Genomic DNA, 16,050 nt, shown 5'->3' with positions numbered 1-16,050 from the left:
TGTAAATATGATTTTGTATGAAGGAGCTCGTTGATTCACAGAAAGCGTTAAAGTCACTTTGTGTTCCTCGTCTGATGAAGTGTTCGTGTTCTGGATGTATTTATTGATCTCAGAGTAGATATAAACACATGTTCTCTTTGTTGTAGTGAATTATTAAAGATTATTATTATTATTATTATTATTATTCATGTTTCTCTGCTGCCAGTGATGTGTCAATAAAAATGATCAAAGTGTTGAAGACTGAGGTCTCATTTCTGTCTCATATATATCTATATCTATATACTATATACTATATACATACGTATGTATTTATACACATATATACTGTACATTCATAAACACACATATATATATAAATGGGGTCCCTCCAGGACCACCGGACTGCTCCCGGGTGACGGTGGTGAAGTGGAGAGCAGGGCCGTCCTTCAATCAGAGGATCGGCGGTTCGATCTCCGGCTCCACTGCTGATGAGCCCTTGAGCAAGACTCCTCACTAGCTCCCTAGCTCCCTAGCTGTGCCTGCGGTGTATGAATGTGACAGAATCTGAATTGTAAGTCGCTTTGGATAACAGCGTCTGATGTGATGTACTGTGATGTACTATGATGTACTGTGATGACGCAATCGTGGCGTTAGAACAAAGTGGTGACACAGGACTGTAAAGCGATGATTCATTTGACAAAATGATGAAAGTATTACCTGCAGCTGATGAAGACACAGCATGTGCTAGAAGCATCTTTATTATTGTTACATAATGTAATAATGTAATCCGTGTGACATTGAGATACATTTTCACTATGTTTTTATCTTGTTTTGTGTTTTGAAAAAACTCTTCTGCTCCTTCATATTTTAAGCTACAGAAACCGTTCAAATATCAAAATGTTCAGCTCGTTAAGGACACATGTGCTATGTCTCTTCATGTTTCTAATCTTTAAACTTTTACTCTTCCGCCTTCTTCCTCATACTTGGAGAAAATCTTCAAATCCTGTTAAACTTCTTCAACTTTCAAAGCCTTCTTCTTCCTCATACTTTCAGCTACAGACACCATAGTTCAACATTTCAACTAGAAGGGTTTTCAGCAGTGCAGTTTAAATGCTCCCCAAACTAGTTTTGCATGATGCTGGTCCAGGCCTGAACACATCTCCATGCCAACATTTTCACAAAGTCATAAGACCACCTACTGGCAAAAGGAAATGACAAGTTTTATACTTTGATGTACTCCGATTAGGAAGTTGCCCAGTTCAGTCTCAAATAAGTAAGTTAAGCCGTAAGACAATGATGATGCTTCATCATGAATATTGTGAGTTGTTGTTAAACGCTGTTGCCGTGGCAACGCGTCATTCGCCATGAAAAATTAAGCTAATTTTCCTGTGGCTTAGGAAGCTCAACAGGCCTTGGGACTTTACACAGGTGTCATAGGTGATGGAAATAAATATTTCATATGTTTTTTTGGCTTGACCCTTTCAAATTGCCTCGACAGCGCCCCCTACAAATATTCAAAAATGCAGCCCCAGCGCTACGTTTGATCTACATGTATGAAATTTGGTAGGCACATGTATCACATGGACACTTAAAAAAAAGTGTCTTGGGACAATGCTCTAAAATTAACGGGAAGTCGGCCATTTTGATTTATGTGTGAATTTTCCCATGATTTCTAGTCGCTTTACTTTAACAAACTCCTCCTAGGGACTTTGTCAGATCCACTTCAAATTTGGTCAGTATAATCTAAAGACCTTTGCAATTAAAAGTTCCTCAACGCTTTACGTTTGATGGAATGGTGTAGCCGTGACGTGGCCACCATTTTACGTGATTTGCCGTTAAACAACAACCTGATGTAACTCCACAAAACGCAGTTTATTTTTAATTTTATTTGAATTGTGCAAAATAAATAAAACAAACAAAATAAAACTTGAATCATTTTAAGGTTTTTGTTCGTTATTAAAGAGAGATTCATGTAAATATATGTTTATTTTAAAGAATATATAAACTGAGCATCATAAAGTTTTGAACATAACTGTCCAAACTGAAATGTAAACCCCAAACTGAGTCGTGATACTAACCCGTCGTCCTCTTCCTCCTCGTCTCCCATCCGGCTCTCTCTGGACGAACACACAGTCATCACATGAATATTCACAGAACTAACCAGCACAACGTCACTGATGCTGATGATCTCTGTTTGGTATCAGTCACACATTCACCGTCCTGCTGCCACAAATACTCTCTACAGCAGCAACTGTGGGCTTGGAGCTGAGAGACAAAGACAAAATAAAATAACTTTTTCTTTCAAGCTTAATAATTGTGTAGCCACCAGGGACGGGTGAGTAGCCAATGACTGATTTAACCCGCCACCCAAAACAACAGGACATATGAACCCAGGCATAGTCACAGGCAGCTCATGTGGTCTGGGGTCTAACTACTTCCTGGTTTCTAGGTGAATTCTGGTACGAAGACGTGTGACGTGTGACAACTCAAACTGTTTTCAGACTGTAGTCAGAGCCTTGAAATGCCGCTCACATCTTCAGCTCTGCATAGATGAGGCCAGCAGGTGTAGCCTGTGGTTCTCCATGAACACTCCTGATGTGTTCAGGTAGAGTCCAGACTGTGGGACACTGCTGCACCGAGACAACTGGGAGCCTTTTGCACATGGCCATCGCCGTGCGTCAGCCGCTGTTTGAGGGTTTTAATGCTTTTCTAACAGATTTCCCTCATTTGAAGCTGCTTTTTGTAAACCTGAGCCAAAGTTCGTGGGTTTGAATGTTTTCAAGGAAGCTGTAACTGATCTGGTGTGTTATGATTTCTCTTGCATGTTGCCTTCAGCAAACAGTGTGCCGTTGGAAAAGTACTGGCGTACTATTTTAGGGTTAGGTACATCCCACTGAACCACAGCAGCCTCCCATTCCAGGGATAGGTACTACCACTGAACAACACATACCACTCCAGGGATAATATTAACAATATTATTGTTATTAGTAGTAGTAGTAGTAGTAGTAGTAGTAGTAGTAGTAGTAATAGTAGAAGTAGTACAATCTAACAATCCTCATAACCGCAGCTCCTATTGCTCCGATATGAATCCATGAGAGGAAGGATGAGCTGAAGAGCAGATCATATGAAACACGTTACTGGAGGACGGAGCCTCTCCAGCTGTTAGCCGACTGGTGTGCTAGCAGGCGAGTGAGCTGTACCCAGCATGCAGTTCGGCGGTGAGATTTTATAAATGTACAATTATTAGAGTTACAAATTGTTTATGTGTCACAGACTGTTGTGTCGTGGTGATTTGCTCTGTTAAACAGCGTTAGTTGTGGGTTGTTAATTGTTATAAAGTTATGAAGTTATGACCATGACTAGGGGTTCCTCTCAATACAAGAAACGTAACTAGAGCAATTTATTTAGCTGCCTATCGAAGACAGACAGCAGTTATTCCGGTTTGGTATGTGAAAAGGTCATATCGTTTAGGAAATTAAAACCGTTTTACTGCCCAGTACTAATGTCCAGTACAGAAATGACGGGAGCCATTTGTGGACTGTCACGAATAGAAGATTCAATCCAAGAGTATGAATATAAAATGCAGAAAAGAGAGAAGCTCTATCTCGATCGAACCTCAGCGACTCTACCGGTAACATCGGTGTGTGTAGCTACATATGGCGACGTCTTCGGGCAGAAGAAGCCACACTGTCAACATTTCTGGCGAAATTTTCTGGTTGATTTTACACTTGATTTCAAGTAAAATCTTTCTAACAGCTATTCAAAATAAAATAAAATTAACTGAACTGAAGTTAACCTGCAGAGGTTAGACGTGTTCACACTGTAGACTTTCTCTGGAGAATCAGCTGTTATTCACTTTTATGATCCACAAATATGAAACATAACAGAGAATTCACAGTATTTATTTATTTATTTAGGTTTAATCTGAGTTTAACTCATTTTTATCTTCTATTTTATTTAGTTTTACTTTTTCTAAACTCTATTCATGTGAGTCTTTTAATATAGTGTTTCTTTTATATTTCTATGTTTATTTTTCATTAAAAGCCTTTTTGTCTCATAGAAGCTTTTTGAATTTCTTTGTTTCTCAAAGTTTCTCTGTTGAAGAAAACAAAGTCACGTGACTTCAGAGAAACGGTGTGACTTCAGAGAATGAGACTGTTTCAGTGAAATCATGTGACCTCAGAGCATCCTGCCTCTCTGTTATATAAACCCTCTGCTCTTCTTCCTCTTCCTCTTCATCAGAGACCAACAGCTCAGGTAAGAACACTCTGACACACCAATGATGAAATACTCTCACTGTATGAAGTAACTCTCGTGGTTTAAAGAATATTAATGAGCACGTTCATCACAAAGTCAATGAAATATAATCTTGTTGTGAAAGAAAACAGATGAAATGAAGACGTTTATTGTGACGAGGAGGAATGTGAAACGACTAAATGACTAAATAAATAAGATGACGTATTAATCTAAACGTGTTCATTTGATGCACAACTAAATGTTAGAAGAAGGTGAAGAAAAGTCTTTAGATTGGAAGTAAAACTTTACAACATGATCAATGATCCTACGCTATAATTATAGCAACTTATAGAATAAACATTGTGATGCAACTATGAACTATGTTACGTTATATAAGACATGACGACAGCATTTCTCATGAAGAGGTTATGAAAGAAGATCTAAAGAATGATAAGAATCCAGGGTGTGGTGGTAAATCTTGTTTTGCTTGTTGACATAAAGAAGTTTAATAAATGAATCACAATCTCACAGAACCGGAATCTTCCATCATAATCAACCACCAGGGGGCCTTAGAGATGCTAACAATGGTCGTGGCACAAAAGAAATCCGACTATCAATCAAATAAATGTTTCTATAACTCTCACACAACTTGCAGGATTAGTTTCATGATGTTCAACCACATTCTGAACCCACCAGCACCAATCATGTGCATCGGCCTCCTCACTGATTCAGAAGGAAAGTTAAACAAACTGAGTTGACTTAGCTTAGCTTAGCTTAGCTTAGCTTAGCTTTGTGAAGCTCAAACCAGCTGCTGCTGCCGGCAGCTTTGATTTCTGCAGTTTATCTGCTTCGTTCTGTGGCGAGAACAAAAGAGGTCAGAAGCAGTTTTTATTTGTGTTTAATCGATACTCTCAATACTAGCTCTACATATCTCTAATAGTGCTGAACAATACATATTAGTAGCTGAAAATCATGATCTTCAAATATCATGAACTCTCCATAAAGACATGTTTAAAAGGAAAAGATTGACTCGTTATAATAACTGATATTTGTAGATGTGTTCATTTATATTCAACTTCATATTCTTGTACAATAACAGAAATGAAACTGTTGGGATCTATCAGCAGCGTGTTTGAGTTATCAGCAAATATAAAACTAAATTATTAACATCAATAGAATTATTACAGTTTTTTACGATTGAATATACACTAAAATCAAAAGTATTACACAATTATCCAAACCGTACAGTCAAGGAGCAAAACTCGGCCCAGATTTGCACCACTATAAGCACAATGTCTGCCTCACACTGTTTGCAAAACACTAAACCCACTTCTATACATTACACACAGAAGTATATCAAGATGTCACTTCTTTGCAATTCCAAAGCACTGAATGTCAAATTACCACACCTATGTGGCAATTGATTAAACACAGCCGTCAGGTGCGCAAACACAAGATTGCTTAATTGTAGACACACCAATCAGGTTTAAGCACAATGAAATGCAGCAGGTGAGAAGTGTGAGAAGTGAGAAGAGGATCAAATTTAACCAATGAAATTCGCGCAACACTTGTGGACCATGTTGTGAACCGTGGATTGACGCTGAGGGAGGCTGGACTGAGAGTTCAGCCAAATCTCAGCAGATACACAGTGGCATCTGTCATTAGGACATTTAGACAAGAAAACCGGTAAAAAACTATATGTTTACAGCTGCTTACTGTATGCACCATACCATGCCAATATGGGTCCATACAATACACCTCACATCCTCACATTTATGGACAGATTGTACGACATCACAGCAATTAACAACATGCACCAGATGCAATACATTGTTATCTGGGACAATGTATCATTCCACCGCTCTGCTCTGGTCCAGAACTGGTTTCAGCACCATCCGCATTTCGCTATTGTATACCTGCCACCATACTCTCCATTTCTGAACCCAATTGAGGAGTTCTTTTCGGCATGGCGGTGGAGGGTGCATGATCTCCACCCCCAGGCTCAGGTACCCCTCATTCAGGCCATGGAGGAGGCCTGTGACCAAATTGAGCCCGCAGCCAAACAAGGATGGATTCGGCATTCAAGAAGATTCTTCCCTCGCTGTCTTACGAATGAGGATATTGCCTGTGATGTCGATGAAATTCTCTGGCCAGATCCAGCTAGGCGAAGAGATAACGTGAAGCGTTTTCTGTACTGTATTTTCAGCTTTTTTTAGATATTTTTATTTCTTCTTTTTTTTGTACTGGATACAATGTTATGTTTGTCTGATGCATGAAAACTGGGACATGTTTTTGGGTTTTTGTTGTGAATCTCCATGTTGACATGTTGACTAATTTGAGTATATAGAGAAAAATAAATGATATTTTAGTGTGTTTAGTGTTTTGCAAAAGGTGTGAGCAGACATTGTGCTTATAGTGGTGCAAATGTGGGCGATGTTTTGCACTTTCTCTGTGTACTTCACTTACACTACTCTAATCACTGAGAAGTAGAATTGCTAAAAGTGTTTTAGGTTTTCAACAGCAGTGTGTAACTGGTCCAAACCGAATTAAGACTTATGCAACGTGTGTGTTTCTTATGGTAACAAAATATGGTTTTGATAAATTAGTGTATAGTTTTTACAAGAGTGTTTCATTTTGCAAAGGATCTGAGGTGTTTTGCTAATTGGGTTTGTGGGTGTGCTAATTGTGTGTACTGTTTTGAAAAACAAAACAAAACCATCAAAATCGTGCTTAAGCAATCGAGAAAAACTGTAATGTCAGTAAGATTATTAATGATTATTAATAATAACGGGGCACCACCCTGAGAACAAGAACCAATAACCAAACTATAAACTAAGACTCATAATTAATGTTCACTCACAATAACAACAGTCTGAGTACTGTTACACATTCAGAAGGTTTAAGTTCAGCGATAATCACAATACATGCACAAAGTAATCAGACAGCTGCTCTTTACAGTATAACAGTTTATTACGTTCAATAATAATGATCTAGTCAACTAATATCTGAACCAACAACTACTATACATTTATGAGCACGCTGTCTAACATCAACACACTGTGATAAGAGTGTGTGTGTGTGTGTGTGTGTGTGTTAGTGTGTGTGTGGCTGTGAACACGTCACACAGAACCCGGTTGTGTTCTCTTCAGTGATGTCACATTGTAACGATACAGTAACTTCAGCAGCACTTAAAGATGATAAACTGGTGAGATTGTAGCGACGCTGCTTCCGCTCCCTCGGTTGAACTCAGAGCATCGTGAGCTCGCGCTGCGCGGGAAGTTCTCTCGGTGGCGGAGAACGTCTTCTGCTTTGATTAGAAAGAGAATCTGTCCTCTTGCTCTGGAGAATCCTCTTCTTCACTTCTGCAGACACACTGTTAAAACTTATAATGTGTACAAATATGAGACGTTATTAGATATGCGTCTTTAGTTATTACATATTGTGAGAATAAGATGTGTTGCGTATGCTGCGTGTGTGTGCAGAGGATACGTTACGTTCAGCAGCATCATGCAGAGAAACATGAGCGAGATGTTTCCTACAACATGTATTCATTGATGCAGATCAACATGAAGACCTGTAGGAGACTGAATGACATCACATGTGTTACTGTTCTCCTGTATGAACAGGAAGTTCATCTTCATGTTCTTCTGTTTGTTCATCCAGACACAACATCTGTTTCATCCTCACTGTGTGCAGCCTCACTACCAGACATCACCATGGCAACAAGGTGAGTAACATCAACACCATACAAACAATATATGAATATATGAATATATGAATATATGAATATATATCAGTCCATCAAGATATCACAGCAGGAGGCAGGTATGGGTTCTCCTCTGATGGGTTCTCCTCTGATGGGTTCTCCTCTGATGGGTTCTCCTCTGATGGGTTCTCCTCTGATGGGTTCTCTTCTGATGGGTTCTCCTCTGATGGGTTCTTCTCTGATGGGTTCTCCTCTGATGGGTTCTCTTCTGATGGGTTCTCCTCTGATGGGTTCTCTTCTGATGGGTTCTCCTCTGATGGGTTCTCCTCTGATGGGTTCTCTTCTGATGGGTTCTCCTCTGATGGGTTCTCCTCTGATGGGTTCTCCTCTGATGGGTTCTCCTCTGATAGGTTCTCTTCTGATGGGTTCTCCTCTGATGGGTTCTCCTCTGATGGGTTCTCCTCTGATGGGTTCTCTTCTGATGGGTTCTCCTCTGATGGGTTCTCCTCTGATGGGTTCTCTTCTGATGGGTTCTCCTCTGATGGGTTCTCCTCTGATGGGTTCTCCTCTGATAGGTTCTCTTCTGATGGGTTCTCCTCTGATGGGCTCTCCTTTGATGGGTTCTCCTCTGATGGGTTCTCTTCTGATGGGTTCTCCTCTGATAGGTTCTCCTCTGATAGGTTCTCCTCTGATGGGTTCTCCTCTGATGGGTTCTCCTCTGATAGGTTCTCCTCTGATAGGTTCTCCTCTGATGGGTTCTCCTCTGATAGGTTCTCCTCTGATGAGATTTAAGGATTGTTTAGTGGACTAAGAACTAGGATAACATTCACATTATAATGCACAGTAATAGGTTTACAGCCAGTACTCTGTACTACTTGGTGAAAGAAATCTCAGAAATATTGACTTTAAATGCAGTTTAGATATTTATTGCAGGATAATTAGCACCAGCTCACACAAACACTACTCTTCAGTTCATTACGGTTTGATGACTCTAAACTCTACTGTGCCGAGGCGGGGTGAACAGTAATACGTCCGTTGTGGTTTTGGAGTTCTGGTGTTCCTGCGAGGGACAACAAAGTGCATTCACAGTCCTCCGGGCTCAGTACAAAGTCAGGAAGTAGTGTCCTTTATCATCCACCTTCAAGCAGGCGGAGAGGAAAATCTCCGTCAGCCAATCCTTGCTCACGAACGGCGTTCTCTCTGAGAACTCACACAGGCTAGCAGGGAAACAACAAAGCACCCCCCCTCACTCTCAGGTAGCCTCACGTGTGCCACCCATCCCCATAGGTAGCTGGATGATTGACAGGTTTAACAGTCATGAGACCTTCACTGACCCCCTGAACTCAGTAAATAGGAATCGTTACCAGAACACAACAGGGAGTCCAAGCACAAGACAAGACGAGGGAACCAGGACCAGGACGAGCAAAACGGGCGAGAACACATGAAGATGACCTGGCAGTGAGTGGCTGAGAGGCAGAGGTTTATAAAGTAGAACAGGTGAGGGGAGCTGATGAGGAGGGAGTGACTGACTGTAGCGTGAGGAAGGTGTGGAGCTCCACAAAGACACACAGGAGACAGAAGGCAAAGCCTCATCGTGACCTCATCCCTTCAGGAAGAACGTTCTGACTCTTACTGATCCTTCAAATGGTGTCTGGGTTTCAGTGTTTGAAGTGTTTCATTCATTTTCATTGTTTTAATGCATTAATAATCTCTTTGAACTGTGTGTATAAAAACATGCCAACAAACAGACTTCAGAACCATGTGAACTGATTTCAATGCTTTCACAAGACTCGCTGCAACATTTAGTTCAGACAAGTAATTAGAAAATGTAGTTTAGTTTTAATGTATTTGATTCTGCTTTTTAACAAATAATGCATCTGAGGTACAAGGAGGAAGGGTAAATTACATATGTAATATTTAAGTGTGCAAATTGAATTTAAATAAAGTTCTTCTTTTTCTACAGGATCACTAACGCCTCATCGACATATAAGGACTTCATCTCTAAAAGTATGATGATCCATGAAGGATCTCCTAATGTCTACCAGCTGAGACCAAAGAAACAGAACATTGGAACTCTGACAAGAATGACTCTTGGTGAAAAGAATCCAAACAAGAGAAACAAAACCATCCTGCTCGTTGGTGAAACAGGAGCCGGAAAATCTACTCTGATCAACGCTCTGGTCAACTTCACCATGGGAGTGAAGTGGGAGGACGATGTCTGGTTTAACATCGTAGATGAAGAGAAGAAAGACCAATCACAGAGTCAGACGTCAGATGTGATCGTGTACGAGATGTTTGGATTTGAAGATCAAACTCTGCCGTACTCTCTGACCATCATCGACACTCCTGGATACGGAGACACTGAAGGAACTGAAAAAGATGTAATAGTCAGTCAAAGACTATTAGACTTGTTCCGCTCAGATGATGGAATTCATGAGATCAATGCTGTGGGTCTGGTGATGAAAGCAGGTGAGAATCGACTGAGTGACCGACTGTCATACATCTTTAATTCAGTGGTGTCTCTGTTTGGTAAAGACGTGGAGAAGAACATCGTCGCCCTCATCACACACTCAGCTGTAGGGACAACTGAAAATGCTCTGAAAGCCCTCGAGGCTGCAAACATCAAATGTGCCAGAAATGAAGAGAACGAGCCTGTTCACTTCCTGTTTAATAACTGCCAAAACAAACCCAGGACAAAATACGTAGAAGAATTTGAATATTCATATAAAAAAGCTACGAGAGGAATGAGTGAGTTCACAGACTTTCTGGAAGAAGCTGAACCTCAAAATCTGGAGAAAACCGTGAAAGTTCTGAATGAACGGATTAGACTGACAGCCTGCATCCAAAACCTGCAAGAGAGAGTTGAATACATTAAACTCAAACAGAATGAAATCCAGCAGACTAAGGAAGGTCTGAAGAAACATGAACAAGAGATGAAGAATAATAAAGAGTTCACTGTAGAAGTTGAAGAGCCCTACAAAGTTAAAGAACCTGTAGAAAGTGGAAGGTGGTGGTTGATGTTTTTTGATGGAGCTGTCTGCTGCACAGTCTGTGAGGAGAACTGTCACTATCCATGCACAATGGCCAATACTCCCTCATGGTGTAAGGTCATGAAAGATGGCCACTGCACTGTGTGTACCAACAAGTGCCCTCCATCAGCCCACGTTAAAGAAGGCTGGAGGTTTGTGACCAAGACAAGGAAAGTTCAGAAAACTCTTCAAGATGTGAAAGACAAATATGAAAAGAATAAAGGAGAGACTGAGGAGATGATGAGCCTTCTGAAAAGTCTTCAGAAAGAGATGGAAGACCAAGAAGCAGAGAAAACACATTGGTTGGATGAGGCCTACGAGCACGTCATCAAACTGGAGCTGATCGCCTTAAATGTTGTTTCAGTGTCCACTCACGTCCATCTGGACTTCCTGATTGAAGAGATGAAGAAGAAAAAGGACACCAGGAGGGTCCAGAAGCTGGAAGAGATGAAAAGAAGTCAGAAAGATAAAGGATTTCTGGGAGGACTTCAGTACTTGTATCGTGCATTATTCAAAAGAAAGTAAACTGACGAGAGTCACTGAGGTCTGGACTGACGATGCATCAGACCGGCACACACTGGTTCTTTAGATGATCCTTTAGATGTTAATGAAATTGAACGTGTGTTTGTAAGTTTGAAGTTAATTTGCATTTATCTCTCGTTAAACAAAAGTTTGTTTTATTCTCCTGTCTGATCATTATTGTGACTCTGCTGAACCTGAGCGTTCGTGATACTTTAATGGATGAAGGTTGATCTCCTCACAGCCTCAGTCTCCTCCGTCCAACACAGAGACTAAATATCTCTCATCAAGACTTCCTTTGATTGAATCACCAGGTGTGGTGAAGATAAGAGTCTGTAGATAACCAACAGTTGGATGCTGCGATGCTGTATGACTGTACTGCAGCAGCCTCCAACTCAAGCTAGCTACGCTAAGCTAAGCTAAGCTAAGTAGTCACAGTCACAACATCATTCAGTGATTACACACTGACAGGATGTTCATTATATATTATATTCACGTATTGCATGTGCCTCATAGCGTTATGAATGTACTCGGTTTGTTTAAAGTAGAAGTTTGAAGACTTGTTTCAACTTCCTGTTTATGCTGTTTCCTCCTAAAAGGGGCGTGGTCATGAGAGCATGTCAGGTGATCTGGATTCAGCTGCACATCACTGCAGTAATGAGAAGTTAAACTACTGGAGGTCAGAGAGATCTGTGTGTTACTTTACTATAAATATCAATGTGATCAGCTGCTGCTGTGTGTCATTAATCTTTAGTTTATAAAACTCAGATATTAAACTATATGGTCTGTATTTGTGAAGGATTGTGTGAACATGATGTCTTGTAGTCACCAGGTGTGAGTAGTGCTGGTGATCAGTTTAAAGTGTGTTTGATCAAACAGTGCAGTCATCAACAATCTGCAGAAACGTTCATTATTCTTTCATTCTGTTGTTCATGTGTTTGGTGTGTATTGTACATCAGTGCGTCTTTGTCTGGTTTGATGTCCGTTTTATGAGTCAAATGAAACGTGACTTTATGATTTAAACTTGTAACTGAGATAACATGAGTCATCTCCACATGAAACCATCTTCTGTGAATCATGAAATCTCTGCTTCATTAAAGTATCTTCAAGAGTCTTCAGTTGTTCTTCTTTCTACCAAACGTTCTTCAACAAACACGTTGATTTGTTACAATAAAGAGTTTCTTTAGCAGCTAGAGACTCAATGCAGATACAGATTTAAACACTAGAACTCACATTTAAATGAGCCTCATGAAGGAAATGTGCTATTCTGTGAGATCCAGCTTGTAGCCGCTAGATGGAAGCAGAACTACAAGAGTGTCTTTAGTGAGGTGAGGATCCTGAAGAGGAGCTGAGAGGACAGATGTTTGCTGAGTAACAAACTGAATCATCCGTCTAAGAACACGTTCCTGCTCAAAGACAGTTCAGGTATTTACAAGCTGCTGGGATTTAACTCTGAACCCATAATGAGTCATTCTGTTGATATCAGCTGATAGATGAGTTATGGAGGATCATTGCGTTCTCACAATGAATCAACGTTTAAATGACTTGAATCTGTGTCGGGAGACGAGTGTCAGGAGATCTTCATTTACATTTAAACACGTTCACAGTGTGGTGCTAGTGCTCTGACTCCAGTAACGGAGCTGAACACTTTCTACACTGCTTTAATAATATGTGTACATATCATTGTATATGTTACTGGTAAATGCTGAAACGAATGTTAAACAGCTCAAATTGAAAATGTTCAGGTTCGTCTTTTTTTTTGTGCCTAAAAAGCACTTTTATTGATTTTAAATGATGCACAGGCCTAAACTCTCCCAAATCATATCACAACATGTCAGCAGTCCTTTAAAAAACATTGGCTTTGATCGAGTGAAGTATGCCTGAGAAATCAATGCCGGTGTACAGGTCAGCTGAGGTCAGCCAACGTCAATTCTGATTTTGGAAGCAGCCGATATCGCTCTTTATTGTACTTTTAAATACTATATATCTATATATTTCACTTCTTTTATCACTAATAGTGTTCAATCTATCTACTACAGCAGTTTGGCATCATTTTGAGAGCCTGGGCTTTATGAAAACTTGTAAAATATGGCTCATTTTCGTCAGAATTTCAGTTTTACGTAATGTATTTGAACCCAACACAGCCTGTGATTGGCCGATTTGCGCAATTCCCACAGATTTGAACCCGGAAGACTCTGGGAAGTGCAGTCATTCGTTCTTTGAGTTGTTTACAGAATTTTAAGCCAATAAAATAATCGAAAACTGTGATCCGCCCCCATGGGTCAAACTCATTGGCCAAAACTGAAATTATTATTCATTCGTCATAGAAGCTCGTCAGAGACTCTGTGTTTTTACCAGCAGAGGAGAGAAACGTTTGTGAAATGGCCGCACGGATTAATTCTTTTTTTTTTGTTCGATTTTGATCCAGGAAACATCTAAAAGGTACGGAGCGTTTCAATGTTTATGATGATGAGTTGATATCTGTGGCAGATCAATAGTAACGTTCTAACGGTTTAAAGTAGAATAATGTGGAGGCGACAGTTCGATGCAGTTTGTTCTCCTCATGCTGCTGGATATGAAGTGTGTGTGAAAGTGCCGTAGATCGCGGCTGGATCGATAACGGAGAACATTGCTCGGCTTCTCCTTGCGAGAAATAGGTGAAATTGTGGTAGTACTTGTAGTACCTTGAAGTACTTTGTGTATATATATGTTTTTGAGTGATTAAAATAGGTTACATGGTCCGTTTGATCAGAATCTCTTCATCACGTTTTTTAAATATTTTAAAATATAATTTCATTCGTTCTCAAAAGTGATTTGTACTACATGTGTACACTCTTCCCCCCCCCCTCTGGGGGCTAGAGGGTGCAAGAAGTTCACACTTATGTGAAGTGGTATTTTCAATGCAGAACAGCATTTGACATAGTATTTCATATTGTAGTATTGCTACTTTAAGGATCAGACTAGTCCTGGTTCTGGTCTCTACGTAAGCCAAGAACTGCCATCCTAGTGATTATTTTTTTAATGAGTTATCCCGAGATAACTAGAAGGTTGTTTCTTTATGTTACTTATAAAGTTGAACAGAGTTCAATGCCAGTAACACTGGACACACTGCATTTTGTTTCTACAGTTACTTGTTTGGTAAGAACTGACATTGATACTCTTTGTAACTGGGGTTAGCTACTGAAAGCTAGCAGGGAAAACAAAAGCGATATCCTCTTCCTGTTTTGGTTGAAGCACTTCCTGTCTGCCGTAAATGGAGCCGTCATTTTCCAGCAGGTCGAACCCGGAGCATTGAAGAAGACTTGAAACTAGAGATTGAGACCATAAACTCATGTTTACAATGTTTACTGAGGTAATAAATCAAGAGAGAAGTAGAGTCATTTTCTCATAGACTTCTATACAACCAGAGGAGTCAACCAGAGGACACTAGAGAGAATGCAGCTTTAACACATGAAGCTCTGAAGAACTGGAGGTTTGTCTCCTGGTCGCTAAAAGCCAAAGAAGGTTTCATGACAACTTCACTCTTAATTACCAGATGATACAATTACTGCCTCAACAATTCATTAACTTAATGAATCATCTGTTTCTGTGAGTTTGTGTCCATAACATTTTAATGTTTTACTCAGAATCAACTCAAACATTTTCCCGAAATATTTCAATCTTCAATCTTGTTCCAACTTCACATTAATCTCCAGCAAATAGTGAAATTAATTTCAGTTTATTTCAGATTTATTATATCAGTGTTCAACGTGTTCGTCCGGTGACGTCACTCCACCGCGGCCGCCTCGCGCTGCTGCTCCTTGTGGACCACGTGACCCTTGCTGATCAGGTCCGGGATCTCCACCGCGAGCCAGGGTCCGAGCCCCAGCGCCATCAGGTGCGCGAGACCGAAGCGCGGCGCGTTCCGGGCCCAGAGCGGCGCGAAGTGGTCCGTGAGGCAGATCCTTCCGCCGCGGTACATCTTCTCGGTCTTACCATCCAGCTCCGGGATCGCGACCTCGGGCGCGGTGTTCGGGTACGTCACCGGGATGTCGAACTCCACCCGGAACTCGTAGCGCAGCAACTCGTGGATGAACCAGCACGTGCCGGTCCATCGCGTGCCGTCCGCATTGGACTCGAGGCGGAACCAGTCGTTGTCCGCCGCCTTGTTCTGCTCCACAAAGTGGATCAGAGCCTGGTACTCCTCCTTCAGCCGCTGCGGCCACAGCGCGCGGTCCCGCGGCCCCGCGTGCGTCTTTTGCAGCGGGATCTGCGACACGGTCCTGCGCGTTGCGTCGTCCGCCATTTTCAGTCCCCGAAAAAAAGAAAATAAGATTTAATAAAAATAAAAAACTGGTTTAAATTCAGCTTCAGTTTGGGTTAAAGTTTGTCTTCAGTCCCGGTCTCAGTACTGACGTGTACTTCCGGTTGGACAAGACGGGGCTGCGCGTCAAGAGGAACCACTTTCTGTGTGGGATTTTCAAAATAAAATCCCCCACACTCCTGCAGTAATTACCTAGATTCCGGTCCATTAACCCGGTCTAGAAGTCGCTGTTCGGAGTGAGGTCGGATTAAAAAACCCAAATGAATAAACGTCCGTTT

At 40.9% G+C, this 16,050-nt stretch overlaps 2 protein-coding genes across 3 annotated transcripts; one reads left to right on the top strand and one right to left on the bottom strand.

Moving 5' to 3' along the window:
- Nucleotides 1-4,224: 4,224 nt before the first annotated feature.
- LOC306710979 (uncharacterized protein) lies at nt 4,225-12,577 on the top strand. 2 transcript variants are annotated; one of them, XM_079179733.1, is made up of 3 exons: nt 4,225-4,236; nt 7,879-7,942; nt 9,885-12,577. In XM_079179733.1, exons 2-3 carry the CDS (start codon nt 7,932-7,934, stop codon nt 11,473-11,475), a joined length of 1,602 nt encoding a protein of 533 aa, XP_079035859.1. In that variant the 5' UTR covers nt 4,225-4,236; nt 7,879-7,931; the 3' UTR covers nt 11,476-12,577. The 2 variants fall into 2 exon arrangements, with proteins under 2 accessions (XP_079035859.1, XP_079035858.1); XM_079179732.1 differs by lacking the exon at nt 4,225-4,236 and having other exon boundaries at nt 7,729-7,942.
- A 2,221-nt stretch (nt 12,578-14,798) lies between these two features.
- ufc1 (ubiquitin-fold modifier conjugating enzyme 1) lies at nt 14,799-15,876 on the bottom strand. Its single transcript, XM_079179529.1, has one exon. It carries the CDS (start codon nt 15,752-15,754, stop codon nt 15,236-15,238), a length of 519 nt encoding a protein of 172 aa, XP_079035655.1. The 5' UTR covers nt 15,755-15,876; the 3' UTR covers nt 14,799-15,235.
- Between the last annotated feature and the right edge of the window lie 174 nt (nt 15,877-16,050).

This window comes from Pholis gunnellus, assembly GCF_910591455.1.
Source record: "Pholis gunnellus genome assembly, chromosome: 18".
Lineage (NCBI taxonomy): Eukaryota > Metazoa > Chordata > Actinopteri > Perciformes > Pholidae > Pholis > Pholis gunnellus.
This window is presented reverse-complemented; position numbering and strand designations above follow the sequence as displayed.